At 40.3% G+C, this 27619-nt stretch overlaps 2 protein-coding genes across 8 annotated transcripts; one reads left to right on the top strand and one right to left on the bottom strand.

The window, feature by feature from the left end:
• Window positions 1-120: 120 nt before the first annotated feature.
• nktr (natural killer cell triggering receptor) lies at window positions 121-16954 on the bottom strand. Of its 6 annotated transcripts, none has more exons than XM_026179609.1 (17): window positions 16881-16954; window positions 15411-15489; window positions 14787-14861; window positions 12376-12483; window positions 11827-11871; window positions 10367-10454; window positions 9526-9555; window positions 8728-8873; window positions 7787-8006; window positions 7436-7603; window positions 7228-7315; window positions 6888-7036; window positions 4126-6807; window positions 3343-3426; window positions 3081-3140; window positions 1085-1186; window positions 121-846 (listed from the first exon to the last, which is right to left on the bottom strand). In XM_026179609.1, exons 2-17 carry the CDS (start codon window positions 15466-15468, stop codon window positions 777-779), a joined length of 4173 nt encoding a protein of 1390 aa, XP_026035394.1. In that variant the 5' UTR covers window positions 15469-15489; window positions 16881-16954; the 3' UTR covers window positions 121-776. The 6 variants fall into 6 exon arrangements, with proteins under 6 accessions (XP_026035394.1, XP_026035395.1, XP_026035397.1 ...); XM_026179610.1 differs by having other exon boundaries at window positions 4126-6783; XM_026179612.1 differs by lacking the exons at window positions 11827-11871; window positions 12376-12483; window positions 14787-14861; window positions 15411-15489; window positions 16881-16954 and adding an exon at window positions 11525-11816.
• Window positions 16955-17079: 125 nt separating this feature from the next.
• On the top strand, window positions 17080-23371 carry sec22c (SEC22 homolog C, vesicle trafficking protein). 2 transcript variants are annotated; one of them, XM_026179615.1, is made up of 7 exons: window positions 17080-17291; window positions 18522-18733; window positions 18960-19123; window positions 19280-19459; window positions 19615-19733; window positions 20109-20174; window positions 20275-23371. In XM_026179615.1, the coding sequence occupies exons 2-7, from the start codon at window positions 18552-18554 to the stop codon at window positions 20473-20475; spliced, it is 912 nt and encodes a 303-aa protein (XP_026035400.1). In that variant the 5' UTR covers window positions 17080-17291; window positions 18522-18551; the 3' UTR covers window positions 20476-23371. The 2 variants fall into 2 exon arrangements, with proteins under 2 accessions (XP_026035400.1, XP_026035401.1); XM_026179616.1 differs by lacking the exon at window positions 17080-17291 and adding an exon at window positions 17844-17969.
• Window positions 23372-27619: the final 4248 nt, after the last annotated feature.

The raw sequence follows: 27619 nt of genomic DNA, 5'->3' as shown, positions 1-27619 counted from the left end.
AAGCACACATAGTTAAACACACTACAGATATAAACTGAAGGTAGATGGCACCATTGCTGAGGTACAAATAATTCAGAGATCCTGAGAAAGCAAAGAAAAACACAAAATACCAGACCAGAGTTCAAGATGTGTTGGTATTTATTAAATGTAAACATTTAGAACTGAATAAACCTACATCTGTGGTACCATACTTTGAGTTTAGTTTGAACATTCATGATACAATAAAATAAAAGCACTGAAAAAAAAAAAAAGGTAATAAAAACAAATTATTCCATTCAGTGATGACTTTAGGAAAACTTTCAAAGCTTAATGCAAAACCTCAAAAACACATCAAGACTGAGACGATTGGACTCTTAAACTGTAACAACTTCAGTGTATAAAAGAAGTAGAAAACACAATCCATGAATATAAAATTATTTAGAGCATATTTGTCATAATATTAGTATTAAGTATAGAGTATACTTTCACTTTCAAACTTTCTGTTTGATGGACTGTGTTGGCAGATTTTCAGCCACTTGTTGTGACAGCCCCAAAAAGGAGGCCTTTGTATCAGCTTGTAAAGTGGTTTATAAATTTACATTCATTTCCTCAGTAATTATAATGCCAGCTTGTGCCAGGTGGACATACACAACCATGTTAAACTGACCATAAGACTGGATTTAATTCTTCCTCTTAGAGCTTTAGGAGCTGATCTTTGAATATATGACATTGTCCAGACTTTGTGGTTCTGATCCTTTTCATCGGGTGCAAACCAGCAGGCTGCCTTAAGGCGCAGCTCAGCTGTACCGACTGCTGCGACTGTGGCTCCTGCGCCTAGAAGAACTGCGACTGGACGAGCCATACGACCTGCAGACAAAAGAAAACGTTTCACCTTTGAGGCACTGCAGAGGTGTTTACAATGCACAGACGTGTGGAGAACATTTAGTGGGGTGTTTTGGCTTCTTTTATCTTAAATACACCAAAACACATGTGAAAAAACAAGGATTTTCAACAGGACAGAAAGATTTGAGAGGGCGAAAAGGTTGAAGTGAGACCGGCCACATCGTTAGTGTCTGTCAGAGTTCACCTGGGAACTCAGTCTTACCGCGATCGGCGGTCTGAGCTCCTGTAGCTGTCACTTCGCCTGCGCCCTCGTCTCCTGCTCACACTCCGACTCCGACTGGAATAGCTGTCATAGGAGTCTGACCTGCATTAACATCCAGCCAGGTGACAACACAGATATTATTTTGGGAATAGCAACAGAATGACACCGAATTCAGTCATGACATGTAGAGCTTTAAGACCCATTTCTGACATGGTTACAAATACAGCTCAAAAGTAATTATCAGGGCTTCATAAGCTTAACTTTAACTATTTTTAAGCAGCAAAAAGTGGGTTACTTATCATTTTAAAAGGACATGCAGTCCAACAATAATAGATATGAGCAAACAAGAACAACATCACTGAGAATTTAAATATTTTAATAGTTGTAATCGGTGAAAAACAAGCTCAACAATGGTAAACAGATCACTGTATAAGGGAACACAATGTGTCAGGGAATCGGCTGTTAGAATGTACTGTTAGAAAGAGCGGATTGGTGAGTTTCATGTGGTTTCTGATACGTAACAACAGCTGTGGCTCCAGATGTGCTTGCAAAAGTACTGGACTAGTTTGACTATCGTATGGATGCCGTGTGTTAACATTGAGCACTTGTGGATATTTTCAATTTTGTGTGTAAAATTTTATATTAAGCCATTTACTTCAAGATTTTATGTCCATTACTATAAAATATAATATATTTTTAATTCTGATGATTCTCTTTGACACACTGTATTTTAAAAGGTGACATTTAGTGCCAACAGCAGACTTTTCAGTATTAATTTTACTACCCTGTAAAATATGGCTGTTCGATATAACGATATAGATCGGATGACGATATAAAAACGTCTATCGTTTCAGTTTACGCTATCGTTTGTTTCGTGGTGTCGCAAAATAAACTGTTTACAGCAATATTTTTTCATGGTTTTGATGGTCACTGTAGTGGCTATATTAATTTCTTAAAGTTCTCTCTTTCTCTTATATTTAATATAACCACACGACGAACGGACAAGCGCCTGTTTTTATGCGTTGTCGTTAGCAACAACAACGGTAACAGCATCGCGTGTCCGCTTGTTTATTTTCCACATAAACCTTTCACAATAAAGCTCAAGATCCTGTTTAGCCTTTTCAAAATAAACTGAATCACGTGAAATAGTATGTAGAGTATTTAGGGATGAGAAGCAAAAAAGAGCCGTCAGGTGCTAAAAAATAAACCTTAGACTCAAACGTTAGAACAGGCTTTTCCCCGCAGCACGCCGTGTAATAAATACTCACAAAGAAACGGCGGCCGTTACAACTTATGTCTAAAAATATATAGTTTCACGCGTCAGTTAAAACACTCGACTCCAGGTACACGACGCCCAGCTGGAAACACTTCACGCAAGTCGAGCTGCCAGAGGTTCACAGAATTTACAGAAGATTTTGTGATTTTTATCGTTATCGGGACGATAGATGTCTTATATCGGGATATGAGATTTTGGTCATATCGCACAGCCCTACTGTAAAACCTTTCAAGCCCTGTTTAAAGACCTTCAGCTCAAAGTTTTGTGTCCATCTTAAGACATATGGATCCTGTTTTTGGTCTAAAGTCCGATCATTACAACAATCCCATCAATCTGACTGTACCGAGTTTTGTTTTTCCAGTTTCAAGCATTCATCTTCTGTGGTGCCACATTAAATGTTATTGAAAATACTGATGGATCTGCACATGCTTTTAGGTTTTGAAATATCTATACTATTTATCAAAAGTCTAAACGTTTCTTTGTCTGACCAACAGTCCTGCTGGTAAACCTGCTGCTTAATAAGACGAAGCAGAAAATATTCACAACCTCAGCGATATTTGGCCAAAATTATGAGGGCTGTAAAAAAATCAACTGATCTCTTACAAACTTATACGTGTTCTCAGTTACAATTATATTGCCATTTTTTAAGCTCAACATACTTCATTGCGTTTCTATGAACAATTCCACATTTCTAAATGTGACTTAAGTGTCCTCACACACCTGGATCTTCTCCGGCGAATATATGAGCGGCTTCTGGAATGACTTCTATTGTACGTCCGGCTGACGGGAACAAAAGAAAACACCAAAAATCAGACGTTTAACTTCAACATCATAGATTAGTAACTGTTAAAACATTGTGGGCACATTTATAAAGACATTTTTGAGTTTTCTTCTTAGGAATCAACACAGAAATCTAAAATGCCAACTACAGAATATTCCCTATCAGATCTTGCACTTGTCCCATGAGTGTTTCATAGTGTACCTGTGACTCCTGTAACTGCGGTACGTGGTGCTGCGAGAGCGAGATCGTCCTCTCCCACGTCTCCTCCAACTCCGGCTACGGCTCCTAAAACAGCAACGATGCTGTAACTTACATCTCACTCACATTCAGGGATGGAAATTGAAAAGAATTTAGCGATTCCATTATCAGCATCACTTATCCATTCGATTCTCTTATCAATTGTTATTGGGTTCTCACTGGCTCAGTTTTGAGAGTCAATGCCATTGTTAAACAGCAGTAAAGAAATTACATTCATCTAAATGAAATGCATGCTGTGGGTCAAATGTTTGTGCGTGTTGAGATTTCCCCTCTTTGTTGTGATCAGTGTTAGAGTCGTTACTCAAAAAGTCATTGTTACACACAACACTTTTCTTAAAAGTCATGCAGCACGTTACTTAATTACTACTGGGACAAGTAATTTGTTATACTATGCTGTTTGCAAAGAACTGAAGTTGTGTTAGCAGCATAATGCGGTTGTTTCTGTCCTGGATGCAGTTTTCCACTTTACCATTGATCTCGTACATAACCACGCTCTAGACTAAGTTGGTATTTTCCTCTGTCACGTGAATTAAAGTCAGCTGATTGTAGCGTGAGTGCAAGATTGATCGATAAGCAGCCAGACTAATAGTCCCAAGGAATTGGACTACTGGGAATCGGTTTTCTACAAAAAACGGTCCTTGATTACCATTCCTACTCACATCAAACAATTTATTAAGATTCAAAGGTGGCGTCTGTAAATCATCGCAGTGCTTTATTCTCACTTACCTGGAGGAGGAGCTGGAGCTGCGGGATCTGCTCCTGGACCTGCTGTAGGAGTGGGACCACCCCCGGGAGCGTGACCGGTGACTGGAAACAGAGCGGGACTTTCTAGACAAGGACCTGGACATCTTTGGAGACCGTGTGCGTGACGTTCCCTTTGCATTTCCCACAGAGGGGGATCTCTCTTCACTGGAGCTCTCCTGGTTTCTCGGCCTCTGGTTGAGCCGCGCGGTCTTACGGACCTCATCGAACAGAGATCCCGGTCGGACCCGGCTTTTGCTTTTTATCTCCATTCTCACTCCCTGCATGTTGCCGGTCTGGTTCTCTTGAGCCTGGACATTTTTCACAGTGACAGGGGGAGCATTCACAGTCTGTACAGCTGACGTTCCTTTCAGTGGCCTCCATTTTAAATTGATTACAGTGGCAGCAGGCTTGCCAGCGGTTCCTTTGTCTTGCGATCCGCCAGCTGTTGTTGTGGAACTAACGGCAAACTGTTCTTTGCTATGAGATAAAGCAGTGTCATTGTTTTCCATCTCAGAAGAGTTTGAGGTAGATTTTAGGGTTATTTTAGGAACGCTGTTGTGAGGATGACATGAGACTGAAGGTTCAACAATTTCAGCATCATGCTCTGGAGTACAAATGTCCATGTCATCTAATGTCTCCGGCTCCTGGACACTTGGCCAGTGAGAATCGCTGGCGCTATTCCTGTTGGATGACTCTAGATGAGGTTCAGTGTGTTTTGCATTTTTGTTGATACTTTCTTTTGTCCTCTGTTGCCCCCTTTCTTCTTCTTTAGTAGGATTACAGCTTGCAGTTTGGTCCTTTGCATTGAGGTTATTAACATCAGCACTTTTTTTAACAACTCTTCCAGGACTATGTCTTTCCCTTTTGGATTCGTCTTCTTCTTCCTCCTCTTCAAACTCTAAAGGTGGTTGCCAGTGAAAAGTCTCTTTCAGCTTCTGATGTTTTCGCTTAGTTTTCTTGGCCTTGTCCTTACTGTGGTGGGAACTGCCTTTATTCTCACTTCTCCTCTTATGTTTATGCTTACGTTTAGCTTTCTTCTTGCTCTTGTGCTTCTCTGGCTCTGCCGCTTTCTCTGGGCTTTCCTCTGACTGACCAGAAGCTGCCGGAGCATTCCCTCCATCAGATGTTTTTCTGGAAATCTCATAATCCGATTCTGAACTAGCTTCCCCTTCCTCTTTCTCAGAAATAGCTAATGTCCTGGCTGTTAAATTTTCAGAGTCACTTTCTGAATTCCATCCAGAGATCGAAGATAACTTCTTTTCCAGAGACTCGGCATACTGAGCCACCCTTATCTGCATTTTCAATGGGATAGCGCTGTTGCTCTGGCTCACCTTATCACTGTCACTGTCCCATTCAGACTTGTTATTAAAAGTCTCTGCTGGCACTGAACTGCAATGCTTCGTCTCCAGATCCTCTGAGCTTCCCTTGTCTTTTATTTGCTCCACAGAGCCAATGACACCAGGGCTGCGCTCACTGTCTGTCCTGTTCTCCGATCCTGAGTGACCATCTTGACTAAGGCTTACTGAAATTAACTTATCCAAATTCTTTACTCTGCTCAGAGAACTGTAGTACTCCTTCCACTCCTTGTCTAGTGACTCCTTCTTTGCGTTACTTGTTTTTGGGGACTTTTCAGACTCTGATCTGCTGTAGGACGATGACCTGCTCTTGTGCCGATGAGTGGACCTGGACCTGGACCTACTGTAACTCCGACTCCGTGAGCGACTATAAGAACGGCTGTAAGATCTACTCTTGGATGACCTGCTGCGTGAGCGCCGTGAAGGTTTTTGTGCTGTGTTGTCTTCAGAGTCACCTGGCAGAGACTTTGGCGTAGCTGAAGTCTGAGCTTTATCTGCTGCGCTATCGACTGCTTGCCCAGTGGAGGAAATGTTGCTGGGAGCTACTTTAGCTTTAATTTCCTGAATATGGATGTAGGAGGGTTTCCATGGTTTCTGACCCGGTTTCCAGCGAGAGGGAGGTGGACTGTCGCTCAATGGGATCACAGGGACACTTTCAGGAGCCGGGACAGCTGGCAGTCTGGGGACAGGTGCGACTTTGCTCTCTTGAAGCTTCTCACTCACAGGGATCATGGTGGCTGGTTTGCTTGTTTTTTTCTTTCTCGGAGATCTGGAAAAACTCCTTTTTCTGGGTGGCGTCAAAGATCTGGATCTGTACCTTGATTTAGACCGGGAGTGAGAATGGGACCAAGACCTAGATCTAGAGAAAGATCGCCCTCTAGATCCAGACCGGCTTCTAGATCTTGAGTAAGACAGGGACCTTCCTTGAGATCTGGATCGACTGGATGTGTATGACTTAGAGTAGGATCGGGAATCTCCGTATGACCCCGAGGATCGGCGTCTCCTTCTGTTTGAAGAGTGGTGTTGACTCGAAGAAGAACGAGTTAGCGAATGAGATTTTCTGCACCCTTTCTCTGAAGACACAGACCTTTCTCCATCTGACTGGTTTTGATGTTTGCTCTTGGAACTCTTCTTCTTGTTATGTTTCCGCTTTTTGGCCTTTTTCTTGTGTTTAGATTTCTTCTTCGCCTTCTTCTGTTGGCAGCGCTGGCTGGACCTCTCCGAGCTGTGGTCTGAGGAGTGCTCTGCAGACTGGGACCACGCAGAGTCGCTTCTGTTGTCCCATCTGCTTGAGGAATGGTCATTCAATCTGTTAAGCCAAAAGACGCATGAAAGCAAATAGAAGGAAAACTAGTGTTTAAAGTTAGGAAGGAAAACACTTGGTCATACTTGTCTCCTTTGCTCCACCGCTCGATGCTTGGGGGTTGATAAATTTTGGTTCTCTTCATTTCTTCTTTCCAGTGCGGTGGAGTTTCACTGCTTCCACGCTCCTCTACAGATGCAGAGCGTGATTTAGACCTCGTAGGAGTGTGATACCGCTGCGAAAGACAAAAAAAGTAAAAACTGTGCATTTGCAAACAATTCATTAAAACTAATTCTGCATAAGAGTTAGACTAGATAAACACGTTTTACAAAATTCACTCCTGTGACTCAAAAAGAAATCCAAAAATTTGAATATTTACATATACATTATGTTAGCAATCTCTGATCTTAGTTGAGGTGAGCTTACTATCGTTCCTCTGCCTCTGATCTTCCGTCCAGACTTGGACACAGCTGGTTTCGGGTGAGCTGGAAGAGTTGCTTCTTCTTTTTCAACTCTGAAAATTAATTTGAAATTGAAATCAAATTGCAGCACTTGCTGTGTTTACTTAGATTAGTGTTTTGGTTGCTCATTAATAAAAAAAAAGTATATACATGAAGCACAACTTTGAACTGACATATCTGCTTTATCTTCCTGAGATGGCATGTCCCGTCGCAGCAGGAAGCGGTTTTCTGGCACAGGTGGTATTTCCTCTGGCCGAACAACGGGCTTCTCTCTCTTCCCACCCAGCTCCCTCTCTTCTTCCACCTCGTTCTCTCCCTCTCGTAGCTCTCTTCCCACAGGGCTGTGACAGCAGTTATATTTTTATTAAGAAAACAACAAAAAGCTCCTACAGATGTCAGTACTGAAGTCTATACAGTCAATTGGTGAAAACTGACAACACACAAGATATGTGTAAGTATTTATTAAAAAACGTTATAATGTGATCATGAACAAGAACTTACATAATAAAATAAATAAAAATCACCTTTGCTTGGAAGGCAGACTATCTGCATCTTTGTCCTTCCTTGACAGTCTCCTTTTCTTTTTAGGCCGTTTACTTTTCGAATGTCTCTTTTGCTTGTAACGCCTGTGCTTTTCATCAAGTTCACTTTCAGACTCCACTGAGGAGAACTGGGAGAACGAGTCATGGGAGCTCAGGGACGAGTCAGCAGAATGGGAAGTTCTTTTCCGCTTGCCTTCTAGCACTGCAGGAAGAAATACAACAGAACGTGTGGAAATAAATTAAAATGTGCTAATTCTGAAGAATACTTGACTCGTATAGTTAGTAAAAGAAGAGGGAAAGCTCAGACGCCAGGAGTCATTTTCATGATGGTACAAGTACAAGAAAAGCTTTGTCTGTTCTTTCCTGGTATGTTCAAGGCAATGAAAGCAGCCCTGGCAGAGTCAGGTGGGCTGAAGCCAACTGAACTCCACAGAGATCACCTCGCTGATCCTCATTAAACAGAAGATCCAGTTACACGCCCCGTGTTAATGCCAGTGGCGGGGGGAGACGCTGGCATCCAAACGCCAACAAAATGAACATGAGCATGAAATACGAGCCAGTTATAATCACAGGCAACACACGTTATCCCTCACTGGAAACAAAAACAAATGAGCATAAAATATGTAACTTTCACTACAGATATTCTATTAAAGCTTTTGTATTATAACAAAACTTACAGTCACACTACACTGGCTGAGTGGCAACACATCTAATCTAAACAAACCCAAAGATTTCATACAGTGGGTCTAAGGGTATTGTCTAATAGTATCTTCTAAAAGATCAAAGAAAAAATTTGGATACAATTCTCCAAAAACTACAGTACCCAGGATGCATGGGACCTTTTCATCAGATTTACTTATCAAAAATAAATGAATAAATACAACAAAGCTAATCCTTCCAATTAAGAAGGTTACTGAACGTACCATCGTTTGCAGACTTGGTGATCAGCTGACCACAGTCGATCACTCTCACGTCAGCGTACGGTCTGCTGGCAGAATCAGTCTTCAGCCCCTCAATCTTCTTTATCACTTCAAATCCGGAGATGACCAGACCAAAGACGACGTGGACTCTGCATAGACGCGAGACAGACTTGAAACTAAAAGCAACATTAAATGTACTATTATGTTAGTTTTAAGCCCTGGAGAGCATTTAGGTTTTGCCTCAATCAACTTCCTATGACAGAATATCCTACATTAGCACAGTACATTGAGCTAAAGTTTGAAAACTACCAAAAGGGTTCTAATCTATTAAAATCCCACTCACACAGGCCTGCTTAACAGCTAGCAACTGCGAGTGGTTGCTAGAGGTTGCTTCCTGATGCTCGGTAAAATTGTCCGTTTACGTTGTTTGCACAGCGTCTTCCATGCAAACTACGAGTGACCGAGGCAATCTGCTAAAGACCAAAGGAACCACCAGGAGGGTTTTTGGTGAACCAACCTATTTGCAACCCATTTCACTTAGTGACAGCCAGCAAATATTCAGCAACCGGTCAAGGAATACACATCTTTCCTAAGCAACAGGTGCTTGCTGAGTGATTGCCAGCCTGTGTGACTAACGCCAAACATGCTATAATCAGTTTAGTAACATAGAAACCTAACAATAGTTGTTGGGATGTTGGGATTCTTTTTCCCCAAAAAGTTTCATATCAATACACTGAAAGTCTCATTTTCAGATTTCTATATAGAATTAGAATGTGAAATAATAATATCAGATGTACCTACCCATCAAGATGAGGCGCCATCTTAGTTGTGCTGATTATGGATAATCCAGCAGTAAGTGAGGTGGGGAGTCAACCAAAGGTGGAAGCCGGGCCATGAAAGTGGGAAAAAAGAGAAAAGAATAACAATAAACAAATACCTCGATCAAAGCGGGGATGCTACTGTACCACAGGGAAAATCTCAAAAGGAATTGTGCAACAAACCTTTCTTTAATGACATCTGATTGCAACTCAATTAGGAAAACACTCAACAGCAGAGTGTGGTAAATTACATTATCATTTTTTCTGTTATAAAAATCAATTTGCACAAAGACTACATATCTACATTTCCTCCTTCGAGAATTTGTAATCATGGAGGAAAATGTCAATCGTATGTTCAGAACCTGCTTTTGTGACAACGGAAGCCAAAATAACATTTTGAGTCACCTCAAGCCATTTGTGAAATATTTAAGCAAGTCCAACAATTGCAAAGACAAACTACTCAATGATAAATACAGTCAGGAGAGAGAGAAACACAGCCTTTGAGACACATTACCTTGGAAGAGCAGGATGCTAGAGTTTCTGTAAATTTTACACAAAAACGGCAAGAGAAAAAATGTAACAATTGTAGGTGAAAAAGAATGAATCCAATGTTTCTCTGCACTTTGAAACTAACTGCACACAGAAGAAGGGACTGCTGATGGTCACACTTAATGACAAATTCTACTCTAAAATCTCAAAACAGGAAAAAAAAAAAGGGATAGAAAGCAAAAACTAATAAGAAACTTTCTTAAGAATGACAGTAAAATAATGGTGGTTGGGGGGTAAGTTCTTAAAAGCAATGTTTTAATTTAAAAGTTACTCACATAAAAAACTGTGAGCCGTTGGTGTCCTTCCCACGATTGGCCATCGACAGCAGGAAGGCTCTGTCGTGTTTGAGAGTGAAGTTCTCATCTGTCGGGGGCAGATGCAGAGGATTCAAGTGTTAATAAAAATAATCATTTAAAAAAAACAAAACAAAAAGGTTTATTAATTCATTAAAGCTTTTCGCTGTCTCACCAACCTATCCTTCCATAAAGTCAGCTCTAACAAAAGGTTTCTGTTGGGCCAAATATTACTGCAGTCTGTTTATAAAGTACCAAACCAGTAATGACTTTCAACAACTTGCACTTTTCAGATGAAAAGGTACCACACTGGTTTCTGTTCACATCATAGCTACAAGCAGATCTGCTTGCTGATGTGTGCAATATATTACGTGCATTTCTCAAAGTCAACCTTACATCACAGTCTTCAAGTCAGAGCTGCATTCTGATATATTCGAGGGTTAATCCGCTGTAGGAGTTCCAGAAAACACACTCAGTCGAATTTATAAAAGGAACCATTAGCTTTTGCTTGCACAGCTACCAGGAATGAACTTTGCAAGTTGTGTTTAGAAGTCTGGTTTACATATTGCTCTGGAGTTCACCCTTGGGTTTAGCAGGGTGACATAAGCTTTGTTTCTAAAAGCTTTAAAAAGTTAGAGAAAAATGTCCAAACCACTGATTTAGGAGATTCTCAACGAGGGTCTGGTCCATCTCAAAAGTAAGCACCATCACTGACAGTGCTTACTTTGAGGGCCCTGCTTAGAAAAAGCAGTTACGGCTGTAACAGTAACATAAGGCGGTGCGACGCTGTTGGATCACTTCAAGTTTCAAGGGGTTTTTCAAAGCTGGAGATTAATGAGTGCTTTGCAAAAACAAAATAGTCCCCGTAATGTACAGTTTTAACAAAGAGATGATATACAATATAAAAGTTAAAAGTGGAATATCTTCTTACTGATGAGCAAAACCACCCGTCTGGTTCTGGCTCCATGTCCTGCTAGTTCCACCTATTTAACATAAAAACCCTAATCTGAGCGGGGGGGGGGACCTTTCAGTACAAATGTGAATCTGTGACGCTGCGAGCATTTGCACTGCTTTCACTGACTGAGGAAGGTGGTGGGGACGATGTTGGCATGGTGTTACGGAGCTGTGTACATCTCTTACCTTTTCATTTTGCAAAAGACCACTCTATAAATAAGAGAATATGTTGAAAATTTTAGGCAGGAAGATTGTAGCTTTCAGTAAAGAGAATGCCTACTCTCCATCTTGATTTGATAAAGCCTACTGCTGTTACTACATAGAAGAACTACACAATGGAAAAGTGAAGGTCAGCGCAGTCAAACATAGAACAATTCGCACACAAAACCCATTAACCATCTATGCAACTTTATATGCATGCTTTGTTTTTTTAGTATAGATATGCATCACTATTATTAGATTATTAGATAACTTGATATTCCAAATACCTTCAAAGTAGCCTCCATATATGGATTCCCCTCCTCTTCCATTTCCTGCAAAGATTAATAAAGTCAAATAAATTCACAGCAGCTTCTTTATATTGCAGCAGTGTAATTGTGTGTAGCCGCTGAAAAAGATGCTGCCTCATCAGCAAAGGCAGCAGTGATTCATGTTTATTGGGCTCATTTTTGAAGTGGCTGCCATGTTCAGGAAACTGTAGTCTCCTGGATTCCTGCCATGAACACCCACAACAAAGCCGCAGAGCATGTTTACGGTATGTTGGCACTTTGATGAGATTAACAGCTTTGATCAGTTTTTACCCATTTTAATTTGGCCTCTAATTAATGTTATTATTGAAAAACATTTCCCACCTGGAGAGCATTTAATCCATCTTTAAAACAACCCAAATGAGAGGTTTTTTCGCCCCGCTCACATAAGCTGTGTTACGCTCTGTTGGCTTTCATTAGATTTTGGACTGAAACGAACAAACTAGCAAATTAGAAAAAGGTGGAGCACTGTGAACACGTTCTTAGGTAAACGGGGGATTATAACATTACCTTCAGTAAAGTCGCCTCCCTGAATCATAAAGTTTTTTACAACTCGGTGAAACGTGGAGCCTTTGTAGCACAGCTTTTTCCTTGTGACTTTCCCAGTTCCCCTTTCACCTGCAATGACATTCATGTTAACTGAGCTCTCACCAAAAAACAAAAACACTCAACCTGCTAATACACAAAGTGCTTCTGTGTTTACTAGATGGTTTTAAGAAACAAAAGGCTTTTAATATTGCCACAAAGGAATGAAAACCACATTTGGGTGGTGGCTTTCAGTAAGCTATATGCCTTTGGTCTGGCATCCTGCTGGTACTCCCTTGGAGGACTGCCAAATTCATTAATAAATCTTCCACTGGACCAATACTAACCGGGGACACAATACTGGCCCAAAGCTATTACCCTCCAGAGTCCCCTTACTCCTGGGGTGAAATGACGTGAAGGCAGGATTTAATTAGATGCGGTGATGTGTTGAAGGTGGCTTTCAGCAGAAAGAGGCTGTGTGTCCTATTGAAAAGCTAAGCTAAGGGTTTAGTATTTTACTTCTTTGGCTTCGGCACTGTTCCAGGGGTTTGGTTTCCTTTGGAGTGAGCTGATCCAATTCTAAAAGGACACATTAGAAACTTTGAGAAAGTCAGCAAACTGCACCAGCTGAATGCGGGTGTGTATTACTGCTTCACTGGTGTGCTGTCTGTGCATGTGTTGGTTCAGGAACAGACTAACGAGCCTTTTCCCATGTCTGCCTTTGCTGCCATCGCATTCCCGTTGGCCAGGTAGGGTGAAAAATGAGACGGGGGGATTGCTCGGCTATGTGTCTGCAGATTTATGACTTTCTCTAGGCAAACCACTGCCTCTACAGTACACTACACTGCTCTGTGGGATGAAATATCTAGAAAACAGAGCAGCCACAACATAAGTCATAAAATGGTGTATGTTTTTTATTACGTTATTGTCATTTTATTTCACTTATTTAATAACGTTCTCATTGCTATTGTATTGCAGTGCTTGGATAAACCTTGTTAAGTTGCACTTCTGTAAGGCCAAACAGATGAGGTTGACAACATCTGTGATGCAGCACATCACAGGACGTTATCTCTCAAAATTATGTCAGAAATTTTATTTTATTGAACAGTTTCTGACGCTTAAACTTCAGCAAACTTCTCGACTGTGAGAGAAAAACTCGTCTCTAAAGCTGTGACTCGATCAGTCAGCGAGTGAAATTTGCCCCTTTAACACTTTATTTATGGTCATTTGTACAAGCAGACGAGCCTTTGGAAAGAGGTTTAAACCACTGCAAATATGTTTCTGTAAATTCCTTCAAAGTTCAACAGGAAGTTAAGCACCCCCCAAAAAATCCATCACAGATGAAAAGATACAGCGTGAAAACTACGGACTGGTGTGGTGCAGTAAATGAATTTTGTTGTTTTTAACTTTGTTTTCCCCTCACTTCAGCTTTTAGTTAGTCGCTTTGCACGCTGATGTTATCACTGTCACAGAACCACTTCTGTTTACGCTCACTGTTAAAGCGCAGGTAGTGTGTGCAGTATTCTCCTGAAGGTTAGGTGTCGCCACGTCAGTGCTGATAAAGGAAAGAAGTCAAAACTGGAAGCAAAGACATTGCCGTGTGTGTTTATTCAAGAAAGTCTAATCTTTTCAAACTGCTGTAGCTTCCCTCCATGTGTAGTGTGTCAAACTATGAGCTTGTGTATGGATATATCATTAAAATGGCAATTAAAAACTGACTATCATACACTTCATACGTGTCTTCAACTCAGTGTTGCAGAAACAAAACTAAATGAAACTAAAACACTGTGCAATCTGCCATGAATGGCAATGGCAATAGTGCCATCACTCTTCTCTGCAGCTTCGGAGTACCCCAGAGATTTTTGACACTGCCCCTATCTGACAACGGACAATCTGTGCAGGTGGCTCAACGGACTACCAACGAGTGCTGACGCACTACTACCGCTGGACAATAATTCCCACATCAGCGATCCTGCCGACTCTTCAGTCTTTAGCCTGTGGTGATAATGCTGTGCAGACTTTGATCGATAAACAGCCTTTTGTCAACAAAGTGGATTATTTATCTGGTGGATTATTTATTTGGCGATTTAAAAACCTGCTACAATTCACTATTTACCTGCATCGTTATGAAACCACTGGGGACAATTTGACATTTGATAAAAATGAATTTAAACAAATACACAGAAAAGAAAGCTACATAAATGAAATGTGTTTTTCCATGTTAATCAAGTAGTTTTGAAATTTTAGAGTTAAAGTAGTGAAAATCTTGCACTTTAGTCTGGGTTTTGCCATGTTGAATCACATTTTTAAGCAGAATTATTCAAATATGCGATTAACGAAATGCTGTAAGGTCATGACATTTGACTGGAAGATATCTCTGAATGAGGATTACTCACCAGTGCACAAACAGAGGAAGTTTTTGCTGGTCTTGGGACAAATATCCGAAAAAAGCTGAAAGACTATACGCCCAACTACAAGACACATAAGGGGGAAAGAAGAGTCACTAAAAGTATCATCTTTAAACAAAGTCAAAATAAATCACATATAAACAACAACATGTAAACAACCGGAAACAATCTTTAATAGTTCACAGCTACATTTTCTATTACAAGCTACAAGTTTCTATTACAGAAACCTCTCTGTAGCTAATGGCAAGTCTGATACTATGTGAGGGACAGCTGTGGAAGAAGGGCATCAGCTACATCTTTCAGGATAAAGTCACTAAAACAGTCTGGTCAATATTTCCATTCTGAGCAGCTATCAGGGGTTATATAGAAATATAACCTCTCAGCACAGATACAGCTGACGCTAAACCAGTCTATCAAGTTTATTCACCACTGAGTGAGCCACTTTCATTTTGTAAATGAATATCAATGAAAAGCTTGAACACCAAAAACAAAATCTATACATAACATTAATTTAAAAATCCTTTTTTTACATATCAGTTCAAAGTATGGAAGTTAAGGTAGGCTCTAACTAACTATTCCCTCCACCTGTAAACTGATAAGGATTTCCCTTACTTGGCTCCCGGTTGAGCTCCACATCAAAGTAACACTGAGGGCGGTCTTTCACCCCCATTGCGATCAAAGTCCAGATGACCTAAAATGCAAAAACAAAAGAAGCTAAGCATAAAAAAAAACAAAAAACAATGCTCCCCCCCCCCCCCTTTTTTTATACGTATGTTTAAGCCAACAGAGACACAGCACATTGGAAAGAGGCTGTATACAACGGAGAGACTAAATGACAGCAAAGGAGGAAGAAACAGAAAGGGGAGGAGAGAGCAATGGTAGGGGAGAGACAGAGAGAGAAGTCTGTGGGGACATACAGAGGCTATGCAAATCCGAGCAGAGCGCACCACAGACTCCTTACTGTATATTTATTGCTCTGTGACAAACACTGAAATGTCACCACTCTGGCTGAGCCTGCTTTGTAACATTAACAATAACCTGGAAGTGTATTTACAGCTTTTAGTTTGAGCATGTTTGATTTATATATGGACAAGCACCCAGCAGACAATTAAAGCAAGCACCATCAATAGATCCCAATGTTTACCTTCATCATGTGACAATATATAATATATATACAACATACATACATACATACACACACACACACACACACACACACACACACACACACAAAAGAAATCTCCTCAAAACCATGCACCAACTTGTTGAAGAGCTTTACTGCTGAGCCATGAGTTGGAAAACCACAATGTTTTTAGTCTGAGCAATGCAGTTTTAATGACAGCTACAGTACAAGGAAATGTTTGGTCTATCTGGAATTTGTGTGGGTGAGCAGACTGAACTGCCAAAGAGCTTTACGAGTAATGAAAGTGCAACACGGCCTGTCTTTTCAGATAAGCAGAGCTGCATTGCATTTACAGCAGAACTCGTGTCATATTACTAGCCTTGACTATGTTTGGTTAACGAGGAATGGCATCTGCATGAACAGTTAGATCGTGGCTGCTACGAATAGAAAACAATAACCAACTTCTGGAGAAGTCCCTCCTCCACTGAGCTCTTTAGATATTTACCTTGCATGTCATGCAGACTACAGTAACCACTAAAGCGCACTCCCCCCCCAAAACAAAACTAAACAAAACAAAAAACAAAACACAAAACCTTAAAACAATGCTGTAAACCCAGAAACCGAGAATGTCCTTTTGCATTTCTTGTACAACGTTAGCAGCCAGCACGGCACACCTTGTAGCTCGGGTTTATCTGAAAACGACCTAAGGTTACTGAGGGTTTAAGCCATGCTGCGAGTATTAAAACGGTGTGAAATCTCCCCAGGCTACAACGAGAACACTGTTCACACAAATGTTAGGCGCTTTTCCAAAGCGGCGGAGCTAACAGCTAGGAGCTGGCTAAAGTTAGCTAAGCAGCTTACGTAAAAAAAAATCACTCGTTTGCAGAGACTGTTAGCATTTATTTCAACGCTGAAAATCCTACCAAAGGTTATTAAAAGCTTTGATCTATGTAACTTACCTCTGTACAGTAGCTAGCCAAGAATCAGCTAGTCACTGACGGTCGCCACTTAGCATTTGAGTTCCCTTTTTTGAGTGACGAGTGCTGGTTAGAAAGCCGACTGGTGGGTGGGCAGTTTAGTAGTTTTGTCCCTTTCGGCTTGCCGTAGAAGATTTGTTGTGGTTTTGTTGTATCAGGAAGCACATTTGAAGTTAGCTCGCTGGACTAATTTTGATTTAAGGTCTTACTTCGCTATTATAAGTCGTTATTAAGGACGGCTCTCTTTATCGATCATTGATTGCTTTTGCATCGCGAAGCTGGGGCGGGTTTCCTGCCTGCTTATGGCGTGTTTTTGTTTGTGATAAGATGCATTAGTCAGCTCAACTACAATAGCTTAGGGACAAGGTGCAGCATGAAACCCATGATAATGAGGTAAGCTGCAACGAGATGTTGTTACGAGTGTTTAAATTGTCTTAGCTCAAAGATTTCTAAGTGGTGTTTAACTACAGAGACTACAGAGATTTTAAACCTACGCAGTTTCCCTGTTCAGTTACCATCTATTCACACCAACTAAACCTAATGCAGTCTGAAATGCAGTGTTTAGTTTTTTTCGGAAAGTTATTTATTTAGTTAGTTAATGTAAGGAGAATTAATGAAAACAATATCACATTTCACGTAGACAAATATCGTTACCAATGGTGATGGACAAATTGACAGGTGAGGTCAGACAGGAGTCTCGCTGGTATATGATGTTTGCAGACAACGTTGGGATTTGTACTTAGAGGAAAGAGCAAGTGGGAGAGAACCTGAAAAGGTGCAGGTATTGTCCGGAGAAAAGAGGAATGAAAGTTAGTAAACTAAGAGGGAGAGGAAAGGTAATGAATGTCGATGGGCTACATACCTGGATTCAACCATCCAAAACAAGGCAGGTAGGGTGGGAGTGTTACGAATGTCAGGGGCGATTAGTGGCAGAAGGATACCAGCAAGAGTGAAAGGGAAGTTTTACTAGATGGTTTGCAAGTTAGACCTCCTTTCATTTATGGTTTGGAGACGGTGGCACTGACAAAAAAACAAACAAAAAAACAGGAGGCACAGCTGGAGGTGCCAGAGGTGAGAATGTTAAGATTTTATTTAGGTTTAGGTTTATTTTAGAGCTAGAGAGTTAGAGAGGCAAGGCTGAAATGCTTTGGATATGTGGAAAGCAGGAGTAGTGGATGGATACAGAGCTGCCAGGCAGTAGGAAAAGAGGAAGACCATAGAGGAGCTTTGTTGATGTATAGTGAAAGAGGACATGCGGAGAGTTGGTGTGCCAGAGGACAATTCTGAGGATAGGGTCCGATGGGGGCAGAAGCAGCTGAAAGAAGAAGAAGAAGAAATATTGTGACCAAAATATTCTACATGAAGTATTTTATTATAATAGAATAATAACACACAATTTGATAAGAAAGGAAAATGTAGTGTAAAAAATATAGAATACTAAATTTGAGTGTAAGACTAACAGCTCAGTTTATTTTATGTGTTATTAGCATGATACTAGCTGTATTTATTTATACTACTGACAGTTTATATAACAGCTATCATCAGCACTATATCCCCAACTTAAATGTGCTATTCCAATCAATATGATAACAGTAATCTGATCTTGCTTTGTGCTCTGCGTAGGCAGTGTGTGCTTCATGGACCGAGTGGATAATGTCTGTGATCCTGTTTGCCTTTGTGGTTCGGGTCAGGGATGGACTCCCCCTGTCAGCCTCCACAGACTTTGAACACAACCGAGAGCTCCAGCAGAGGAAGCAGCAGATTAAGACCATCAGCAAGGCGCTGGCCCGCTTCCCCGACAGAGGGACCATTAAGGGCCAGGAGCTCAATATATAGTAAGCACGCAACAAACGAAAAGCAGCAGCAGCAGCACACAGATTCATAAGAACCTGTCTAACTGCAAAAATGCACAACACACAGCCTTAAAGCAAATCGGCACGTATTTGGTTTTGTGGTACGGTCGACATACGCAGTGTTGTCCATGTGAACAGAGGGGCATCCACGTCACGCTGCTTCAGGCTGTTTGTTTACTAAACACCTTTTCTCCTCTCACCTGTTCAGCTTCGTCTCTTCAGAGGGTGTATCCTACATGACTGTGTGTCACTGCAGCCTCCCTGTTGCTAAAGCCTTCTGCTTCCTGGAAGATCTGCGCTGGGAGTTCACAGCATGCTTCAAAAGCACTGTTGTTGCCTTGGCAGCCAGGCCATATCCATTTTTGGAATTTGGTGAGGGGAGCGAAATTGCCTCATATAGATTTGATAGTGTCTTTTGGGATTGCAAAAGTTTTTTCTTTCTTTTGCTTTAAATTTAAGATGTGTTAACACACAATTAAATAAATTAAATCTTTGAATTTACCTCTGAATCTTGCTGCCAACTGACAGACAGCATTATTCAGAAGCTGAAGCAGCAGTACAACCACAGTGGTGGCCCGGCCCTAGAGGTGACTTTGGCAGAAGTCCAGGAGGAGCTGAGGATCCATCCACCTCAAGTAATAAACCTGGATGAGGTGGAGCTAACCAATGGCACTGCAAATGGGCACATGGAGCAGGGTCCTGGATCTGGTAAGGCTAAAAGCACTTGAAACAGAGCACTCTGCTTCCTGCCTTTGACAGCCAGGATGAATTCTTTGTAATGCAGGAATGAGGATATTTTCTTGTTTCTCATTGTGTTTTCTTGTTTTGAAGTGTTTATATTGTCGCTTTCTTGTGTTTAACAGGTCAAAATCAAAGACTGGAACCAGTGACGGCCCCGGGCATCCTCTCTCTCATCCTCAATATCATGTGTGCGTCTTTGAATGTTATCCGTGGGGTTCACCTCATGGAGTACACGTTCCAGGTACAATTAGTGCTGGCATCTGATTACTGTCATTTCAAATATTATTAATGGTGCTGTTTATTTGGGGAGTCTAAATGATGTGAAAAACAATCATAAGTTGTAACTTTCTCTCTTGCATAGCAAACCAGTTTGTTTGTTTGTTTGTTTAAGTCGGGATATTTGGAAATAGGCTTGCGTAAGCTAATTTTAATTACAGATAAGGTAAGCTGGCTGAACTGACCGCTGTGCATTAGCATTTTACGGTGAAAGCTGAGTTGTTATCATGAGGTGTGCACAAATTGGGTGAATTAATCAGAAATAAACGCAGCAAGCCGACTGAGACCGGAAAACAAATCAACTTTTTTAAAAGTTTATGTATTATTTTTGTTTTCGCAGGATGATTATGAAAGCATTTGGAATGTTGTGGCATTTCTCCTGGCATTTGCTTGCTGTGTTTTTCAGGTAAATAGTAGTTCACATAGTAGCTTGACTCTTGATTGCAAACAGAAATATGCTGCCGTCCATCTTTCTCTGACGCTTCTCCGTGTGAATCGCTCCGTAGTGCCACCTCTACCTTTTCCACTCATCTGTGAAGAAACTGAAGTGCTTCACTCTGTTAAGTGTGATCGTCCTATGCAACTTGCACCTGCTCGGCTTGAGAAACGCGTGGCAGCTCCTCTTCCACGTTTCCGTTGCCTCCTTGTCTACCGTGCTCATCCTGACTCGCAAAGTCCAAGACAGAACCAGCGACTGTGGCGTCTGAGGAGCGCAGGACAGCGAAATTTGTTGCACCGCTGCAGTTTTCAGTGCAGGCGAGAAAGAGCGAGGACGTAATCGGCTCGATCCACGATAACGAAGATGTCTTGTGGATTTTTAACAAAAGATTGAAAAAGTACAATAACAGGCTCGTATTTTCTCATGTGCAGTATGTACTCCAACTTTCTGTACATTTGTGTACAACAAGAATATCGGAAAATGCAGTGATTTTTGGATTCTTAAAATGCTCCGATTAACCTCAAACCAGGAAAAAATGCATATGAAGAACAACACTGATGAATCCCAGTCAAGCCCAACTTTTGGGAAAAGTTTTGAAAGAAGATGGAAGAGCTTTTTTTCAGTCAAAGTTTTTCCCGTTATGTTGGTGGGTTTATAATTGAATGCATTTGTTCTCACACCCAGCTCAGTATTTCTGTTGTCACAGAGCACTGATTAGCTTTTCATAATCATTTTACACTCAGTGACATCAAGTTAAAATTGATTTCAGTTGTACTTTTCCCAGAAAATAAGATAGTCCGTCCTGCGCTGGTAGGCGTATGATAACTAAATTATTTAATGTAGCTTAACTGAATTACTCTATAGCCTAAAAAGGAAAAAAAAAAAATCAAATGTGTAAATATAAAGCTATGGTTGCTCTACTTCTTTCTGTGTGGCAGTGCAAATATGGTTGATGGGTTTGGTTTATTTTGTTATATATTTTATAGCCAGTGCTCAGCTTCTCGTTGCAAAGGTTCGCATTTAAGGGCTTCGTTATTTAGCAACTTCACAGTCTGTTCTGAAAGGGAATGTGTTAATCATATGTTCAGCTGTGGTTTGATTTTGAGGTTTGTTTGTTTTTTTAACAACGACTCATTTTAGACCCCTCGTTAGAAGAAAGTTGTTTCACCTCATCTCCAAAATAAGCTTGCTGTTGATCTCTAAATTGTGATGATATCAATATGCTTGTTTTATTAAGCTATTGCTAAGGTCGGCCTTAGCTGTTCTTCCTGAGGCCTGTACTATGAAGAAAGTTCAACATACCAGGGTGTCTTTATGCTACCTGTTCACTTTTGCTAACGCTGGCATTCAGCAGTCACGTGAAGCTAATTATTGACTCCCTGAAGTTAACCCAGGGTCTCCTTTGGACCTTCAATTGAAAGGGGTGGTGTTGGCAGTATCTGACCAATCACAAACGTGGACAACTGCTGGCAGTATAGCAGCTGATTTTACAAAGGAAGATAAAATAATACAATGGGGGAAACATGAAAAGGTTAAACACATAAAAGAGACTGAAAGCAACACACCCACTGCAGACAAAGGAGCAAGATGAGTGTCTGCCAAATCCAGCTTCATAGTACGGGCCTTGGGAGTCTGGTATGCATTCACAAAGATGCAAAAAGAAGAAGCAAGCCCTTCTTATAAAGGTATTATTAAAATTCATAGACAAGAACATGAAAGGTTTTTTTTTTTTTAACTACCTATAACAGGATATTAAACAGCATATTTTGTATTGAATGTACGCATTTCCAACAATAAGTAATCCTTCTTCTCCAGTGTAATTCCTATTTCATGTTTCCACATATGAGAAAGTATGTGAACGTGTAAAAGCACTGATTATATTGCAGTTTGTTAGAAAAACTGCACTATTTATGGAGACAGTTATGGAAATTATCCTTTGAATATGTTCCTGTTTTCTGTTTACCTGTTGGTTTGTTTCAAAAGCCTCTATTTCCTAGGGAGTGGAGTAGATCCAATATTTGTTTCTCACATTGATGTAAACATAGAAATCTAGATAAATACCACTGCTGTGCTGCTGAAGAAGTAGACTAAGAATAATTTTACTGTCAGTTTTTGTTTTTCTTACGCACTCCGTTTTTAATGGCTAAAAGTTGCACTCAATATCAGAGGAAGTAGATCGTTAGTTTTATAGAGTTAGTTAAACATGTAGCATCAGGAATTATGTAAAATCCATCCTTTCTTTTTTAATGTTTGATCCCTTGTTCGAGGACTTTTAAAGGCTGCATTTCTTACATCAATCCGAAGGTCTTTAACTTTATTGCACTGTTAGAGAGGGACAAAAAAGCTCATTAGTTTTATTGTAATGTAGCTTCAGTTTACACATGTGTGCCCTTTAGTAATGCTAGACTTTACTTTTTTCTTAAAAAGGTTGTTTTATCCTGAACTCCTGGCATTTGCTTGATGAAAAGCCTTTAGATTCACTGAAGTTCACTGGGGCTGCGAGGTTTCAAGTAGATTAGGGAATAGTGAACTGTTCAAACAACATAATTTTGTTTTTAATTGTTATGCTACTGATTAATTGAGTCCAACTGTTATATTGGCGCGGCGGGTATGTTCGCTGTTGATATCGGCATCTATGTATAACCATCCTAAATAAAAATTAAAAAGTAAAGGAGAGATGGAGAACACGCCCTTCATCCATGGTATGAATGTTGGTGTAGTGTGTGAACCAGAGGACCCTCTGCAACATCTCTGTGGGCAGCATTAGTGTGAACGCCACAAACACAACCAGCTGATCTGAGTAGAGTCTGGCTGAGCATAAACGAGTAATCTGCAACTTGTTGTGACAATAAAGCAAGATTATTTTTAAAGTACGCTGTCATGATATCTCAGTAAGGACTCATAAAGAAATTACAGAAAACAAATGTTCAGGAACTTTATGTTTTGTGAAGCCAGAAGAAAAAATATTGTTCGGTATTGGTTTTAAAAATCCTATGCCTGTCAGCCGCTACTGGATATTTTGTGCGTAGGATTTTGGTGATGCTAATATTTTTGATATGTAGGAGGTTTTACTGATTCAGCATTTTCCAGTAGAGAAACTGTATTTAAATACACTGCTGACCAAATGATTTGTAACAAAATGTTTTTAAGATGTTGAACCAAACCATTTGGAGCATTTTTTTTTTTTCCTCTTGAAATGAAAACGAAGGATAAAGTTTGTTTTTAGAAGAAAACATACAGTACAAATGCAGCCTGTAACTGAAATGTGACAGTTTTCAAGTTTGCAGGTTAGAAAACCCTTTATGTTCGCGAGACCAGCCTGAGTCTCTAATCCTTGGACGGTTTCTCTTTTAAAATGAAGAACAGTTATTTGTATAAATTGTGGGTTTACTGTTTTGTGACTCTATTTATAATGATTGAAAATGATGGAACTGTGTCATTTATTGTAACTGCCAAAAACGCTTTTGATTACAGGGCATTTTCCCCATCTGGTAAAACTGACATTTCATTAATAAATAGTGTCTTTTTTTCCATTTCCTTATTTTTGCTTTGTGAGTTCATGGCAGGAAAACCTGCAGCAGTGATTGAACAGTACCAACATGAAAAATGTTAATTACTTTGACTAATGGGCCCATTTAACTTTTATATATGTCTATATGCAGAATTTTAAATCTGAAATTGCATGCAAAACAAATCAAAAAAGATTTTGGCCAAGTAACCAAATTAGAAATAATATGCCAATAATATGCCACAGCACACCTGAAACACTGACCACACTGAGTGTACTTTCCAAATATTACACCAGATGGAGCTCTTACAGTGTCAAAGAGACTTGCAGTCACTGACAGAAACAAATGAAACTCAAAAATGTTTTGAAGCTTTTAAACACATGGAGAATATTGTGGAACAGCCCTGTGACACTAGATAATATAGTAAATATAGTTTTATTTATGTATTTAACATCAAAGATAGAATAAAGCCTGTTGGGAAGGGAGAAAATGTGCATAAAACTACTAGTGTTGCAACAGGTTACACAACACACTTGATAGAGAAGCTTTAAAGTTATGACATTAACCCTTGTATGGTGTTCGGGTCTGTGAGACCCGTTTTCAGTTTTTCTCAAAAGAAAAATTAAACAATTAATTATTTTTTCAACCTGAAATTCATTGGCTTTGGCTTATTTTCTGTGAAGAACATAAATCCGAACTAATTTTCAATGACCTCATACTGTACCTCCCCCCACGCATTTACATTACATACAAGGTGTTCGGGTCCACTGGACCCAGGTCTAATAAAAGTGTTGAAAGTGCAGGTCCTGTGTTCCCACACTCTGTCTTCCTCCTTTCTGGTGCTGCTGATAGTGTTTTCTTCCCCTCCTGCTCCCGCACAAAGTTGCAACATTGTTGAAAATTCAACTATCAACACCGTCTGCTCTTACATTCCCGCACATTTTACCCTCTTTCTTGAGGGATCCAAATTTTATTTTCTCATACCCTGTCCCACCTGCAAATTAGGGGCATAATACTATAAATAAGACTTTGCCAGTGTGGTTCTTTATCACAACTGATCAAGATGGCAAAAGATTATCTGCTGTGAGGGCCATCCAATTGATTTTGGAAGAGAGAGGGGCTTCGGATGACGATGTTGACAAAGAGGTTTCAGAATATTTCACATTTCTGAAAATTCAGTCTGACAGTGACTTTGAAGAAGAGGATGAGGTTGAGCATCATTTAGTAACAAAACGAAGACGAGCACCCCATCTGCTGCCAGCTCCAGGACCAGAACAAGCCCACCAGACAGCAAGTGAAGAAATATGGATGTCAATAACTGGTGAAACTGAATGGTCTTCTTGCCCAAGAAATGAGCCACCCTGCAGAGCTGTTACTGTGATAAGCCAGGGCCAACATGGCTGACAGTTACTCATGTGCAGGACATCAAGTCTTCATTTGAGCTTTTCATCCCAGATTCCATCCAGAAAATTATTCTGGATTGCAGTAATCTAGAAGGAAGGTGTGTTTTTGGAGAGAGGTGGAAGGAGATGGACCAAATTCAATTCAAAGGCCTACTTTGGGGTTCTTATCCTTGCAGGAGTTTTCAGGTCCAAAGGGGAATCCACAGAATCCCTGTGGGATGCAGAAACCGGCAAGAACCTTTCCGTTCATCAGTGTCTCTGGAAAACTTCCACAAAATTTCCAGGATTATCCGTTATGATAACCGAGACGACAGACCAGCTCGACGGCAGTGAGACAAGCTAGCTGCCATCAGGACAGTGTGGGATAAGTGTGTGCACCACCTCCCCCTGTTTTACAAACCTGGGCCTAATGTCACCATTGATGAGCAGCTGATCCCATTTAGTTGTGAAACATATTGCTTCACGTGTAAATGTGTTCCACTCACTCCACTTGATTATAACTGATTTATTTTTTTATAACATTTTATAAAAAAACAAAAACAAAAAAAAACGAGAAGCACATTAATTCATAAATGTGATCTAACAAAGGTAAAGGGAAAAAATTAACCATGTTTGCTGTTCATATGGCTTGTTATTGGGATGAAGTAAACATCTGTTGAGTAATTTAACATAAAATTGTTTGATAGTGTTGATTTGGAAAGCCAAAACTCTAGCGGGTCCACCAGACCCATGAACACTGGCTGAGTAACAAAAATATGAACACCACACAAGGGTTAAACATGGAGTAAATAAAGTCCACATATATCCTTACCAACCACTTTATGATATTGTTGTTCATTCAAATATCTAATCAGCCAATCACATTGCAGCAAATGAGTGCATTTAGTATTGGAGATGATCTGCTGAAGTTCCAACTGAGAGTCAGAATAGAGAAGAAAGGTGATTTATATGAGTTTGAATGTGGGATGGTTGTTGGGGTCAGACGGGCTGGTCTGGTTATTTCAGAAACTGCTGATTTACTGGGATTTTCCCACATTACCATCTCTAGGGTTTACAGAAAATGGTCTGAAAATATCCAGTGAGCAACAGTTATCTGTTGATGCCAGAGGTCAGAGGAGAATGACCAAGTTGATAGGAAGGCAGCACTAGCTCAAATAACCGATCATTACAGCCAAGATATGCACATATTACTTTAAACCTTGAAGAAGAAGCAGAAGATGACATTGGGTGTCACTCCTGTCAGCAAAGAACAGGAAACGGAGGATACCGTTCACACGAGGTCACCAAAATTGGACAACAGAAGACTGGAAAAACTTCTGATGAGTTTTGATCTCTGCTGTGATAGTTGGATGGTACAGTCTAAATTTGGCGTGCCCCCAACATGAAAGCACGGATCCATCCTGCCTTGTATAAACTGTTCAGGCTGATGGTGGTGTACTGGTGTAGGAGGTTTTTCTTGGCACACTTTGGCCCTTCAGTACAATATGAGCATCATTTAAACACCGCAGCATAAATAAGTATCCTTCCTCACCATGTCCATCCCTTTATGACTGCGGTGTACCCATCTTGTAATGCTTGCTTCCAGCAGGATAACACAACATGTCATAAAACTCAAATAATCTCAGACTGGTTACTTGAACATGACATGACTGAATCCACTATACTCAAATGGCCTCCACAATCACCACATCTCAATCCAAAAGAGCACCTTTGGGTTTGGGTGTTTTGTGTCACGGATGGATGCGCAGCCAACAAATCTGCAGAAACTGGGATGCTATTATGTCAGCATGGACTAAACCTATGTGATGAATGTTTCCAATGACGTGTTAGTGAGGAATAAAGGCCATTCAGAATGCAGAAGGATCTCCAGCCTGACCTTATGAATGTGTCGATTCAGATTAGCTGGTGCTGACTCGAACAAACAATATGCTTTTTATGCCATAAAAGAAGCCTTAGAAGATTAGGGTGTAAACGCACTGTATAGGATGTTTATATTAAATCCTCAGAGTCTTTGTTTCTAATGAATATTTTAGAATATTACAAAAAAATCAGGCTTCTTTGACTAAATGTAAATTGATTTTTAAAAAGAAGCTGTTTACAGTAAATTGCTGTGTCTGGGAAAATTAAGCATTCCACATTAGGGTCAGTGTTCAGAGTCATTGATGTGCTTTTCAGGGGTTTAAATCTTTATGCAGCTGAAGATACAGGACCAGCCTTGAGAGTAATGAGAAAAGCTGTCAGTCTTTTATTAAATAAAAATAAAGTGTCTTGTATCTGTTCTTCTCTTGTTGTTGGTGTCTGAATCTTAACATTTGGTCCAGAACATATTCAGCCTTTGATGCCAGGCTCTGCAGAGATGGGAATGATGCTAAAGTAGTTTCATTGAAATGTGCATTGGTCTTTAAAGATCTTTAGCCTAAAACTATATCAAGTGTCTATTTAATATCTGAGAGTTGAACCCATAAAAGTATCCTACAACTCTGACAGATTGTCTCTGTTT

The sequence above is a fragment of the Astatotilapia calliptera genome, chromosome 9, assembly GCF_900246225.1.
Source record: "Astatotilapia calliptera chromosome 9, fAstCal1.2, whole genome shotgun sequence".
Taxonomy (NCBI): domain Eukaryota; kingdom Metazoa; phylum Chordata; class Actinopteri; order Cichliformes; family Cichlidae; genus Astatotilapia; species Astatotilapia calliptera.
The sequence above is the reverse complement of the archived record's forward strand: the minus strand, read 5'-3'. Positions and strand labels throughout refer to the sequence as shown.

Excerpts from the sequence above, each read along its gene's own strand:
- nktr (XM_026179609.1), bottom strand. The coding sequence starts at position 15,468 with ATGGGGGTGAAAGACCGCCCTCAGTGTTACTTTGATGTGGAGCTCAAC. Across the intron at positions 9,556-10,366 it reads AACGGCTCACAGTTTTTTAT|CACAACTAAGATGGCGCCTC; the intron begins GTGAGTAACTTT and ends ATCCATAATCAG. Across the intron at positions 1,187-3,080 it reads ATTCGCCGGAGAAGATCCAG|GTCAGACTCCTATGACAGCT; the intron begins GTGTGTGAGGAC and ends ATGTTAATGCAG.
- sec22c (XM_026179615.1), top strand. The coding sequence starts at position 18,552 with ATGTCTGTGATCCTGTTTGCCTTTGTGGTTCGGGTCAGGGATGGACTC. Across the intron at positions 19,734-20,108 it reads TCATGGAGTACACGTTCCAG|GATGATTATGAAAGCATTTG; the intron begins GTACAATTAGTG and ends TTGTTTTCGCAG. Across the intron at positions 20,175-20,274 it reads TTGCTTGCTGTGTTTTTCAG|TGCCACCTCTACCTTTTCCA; the intron begins GTAAATAGTAGT and ends ATCGCTCCGTAG.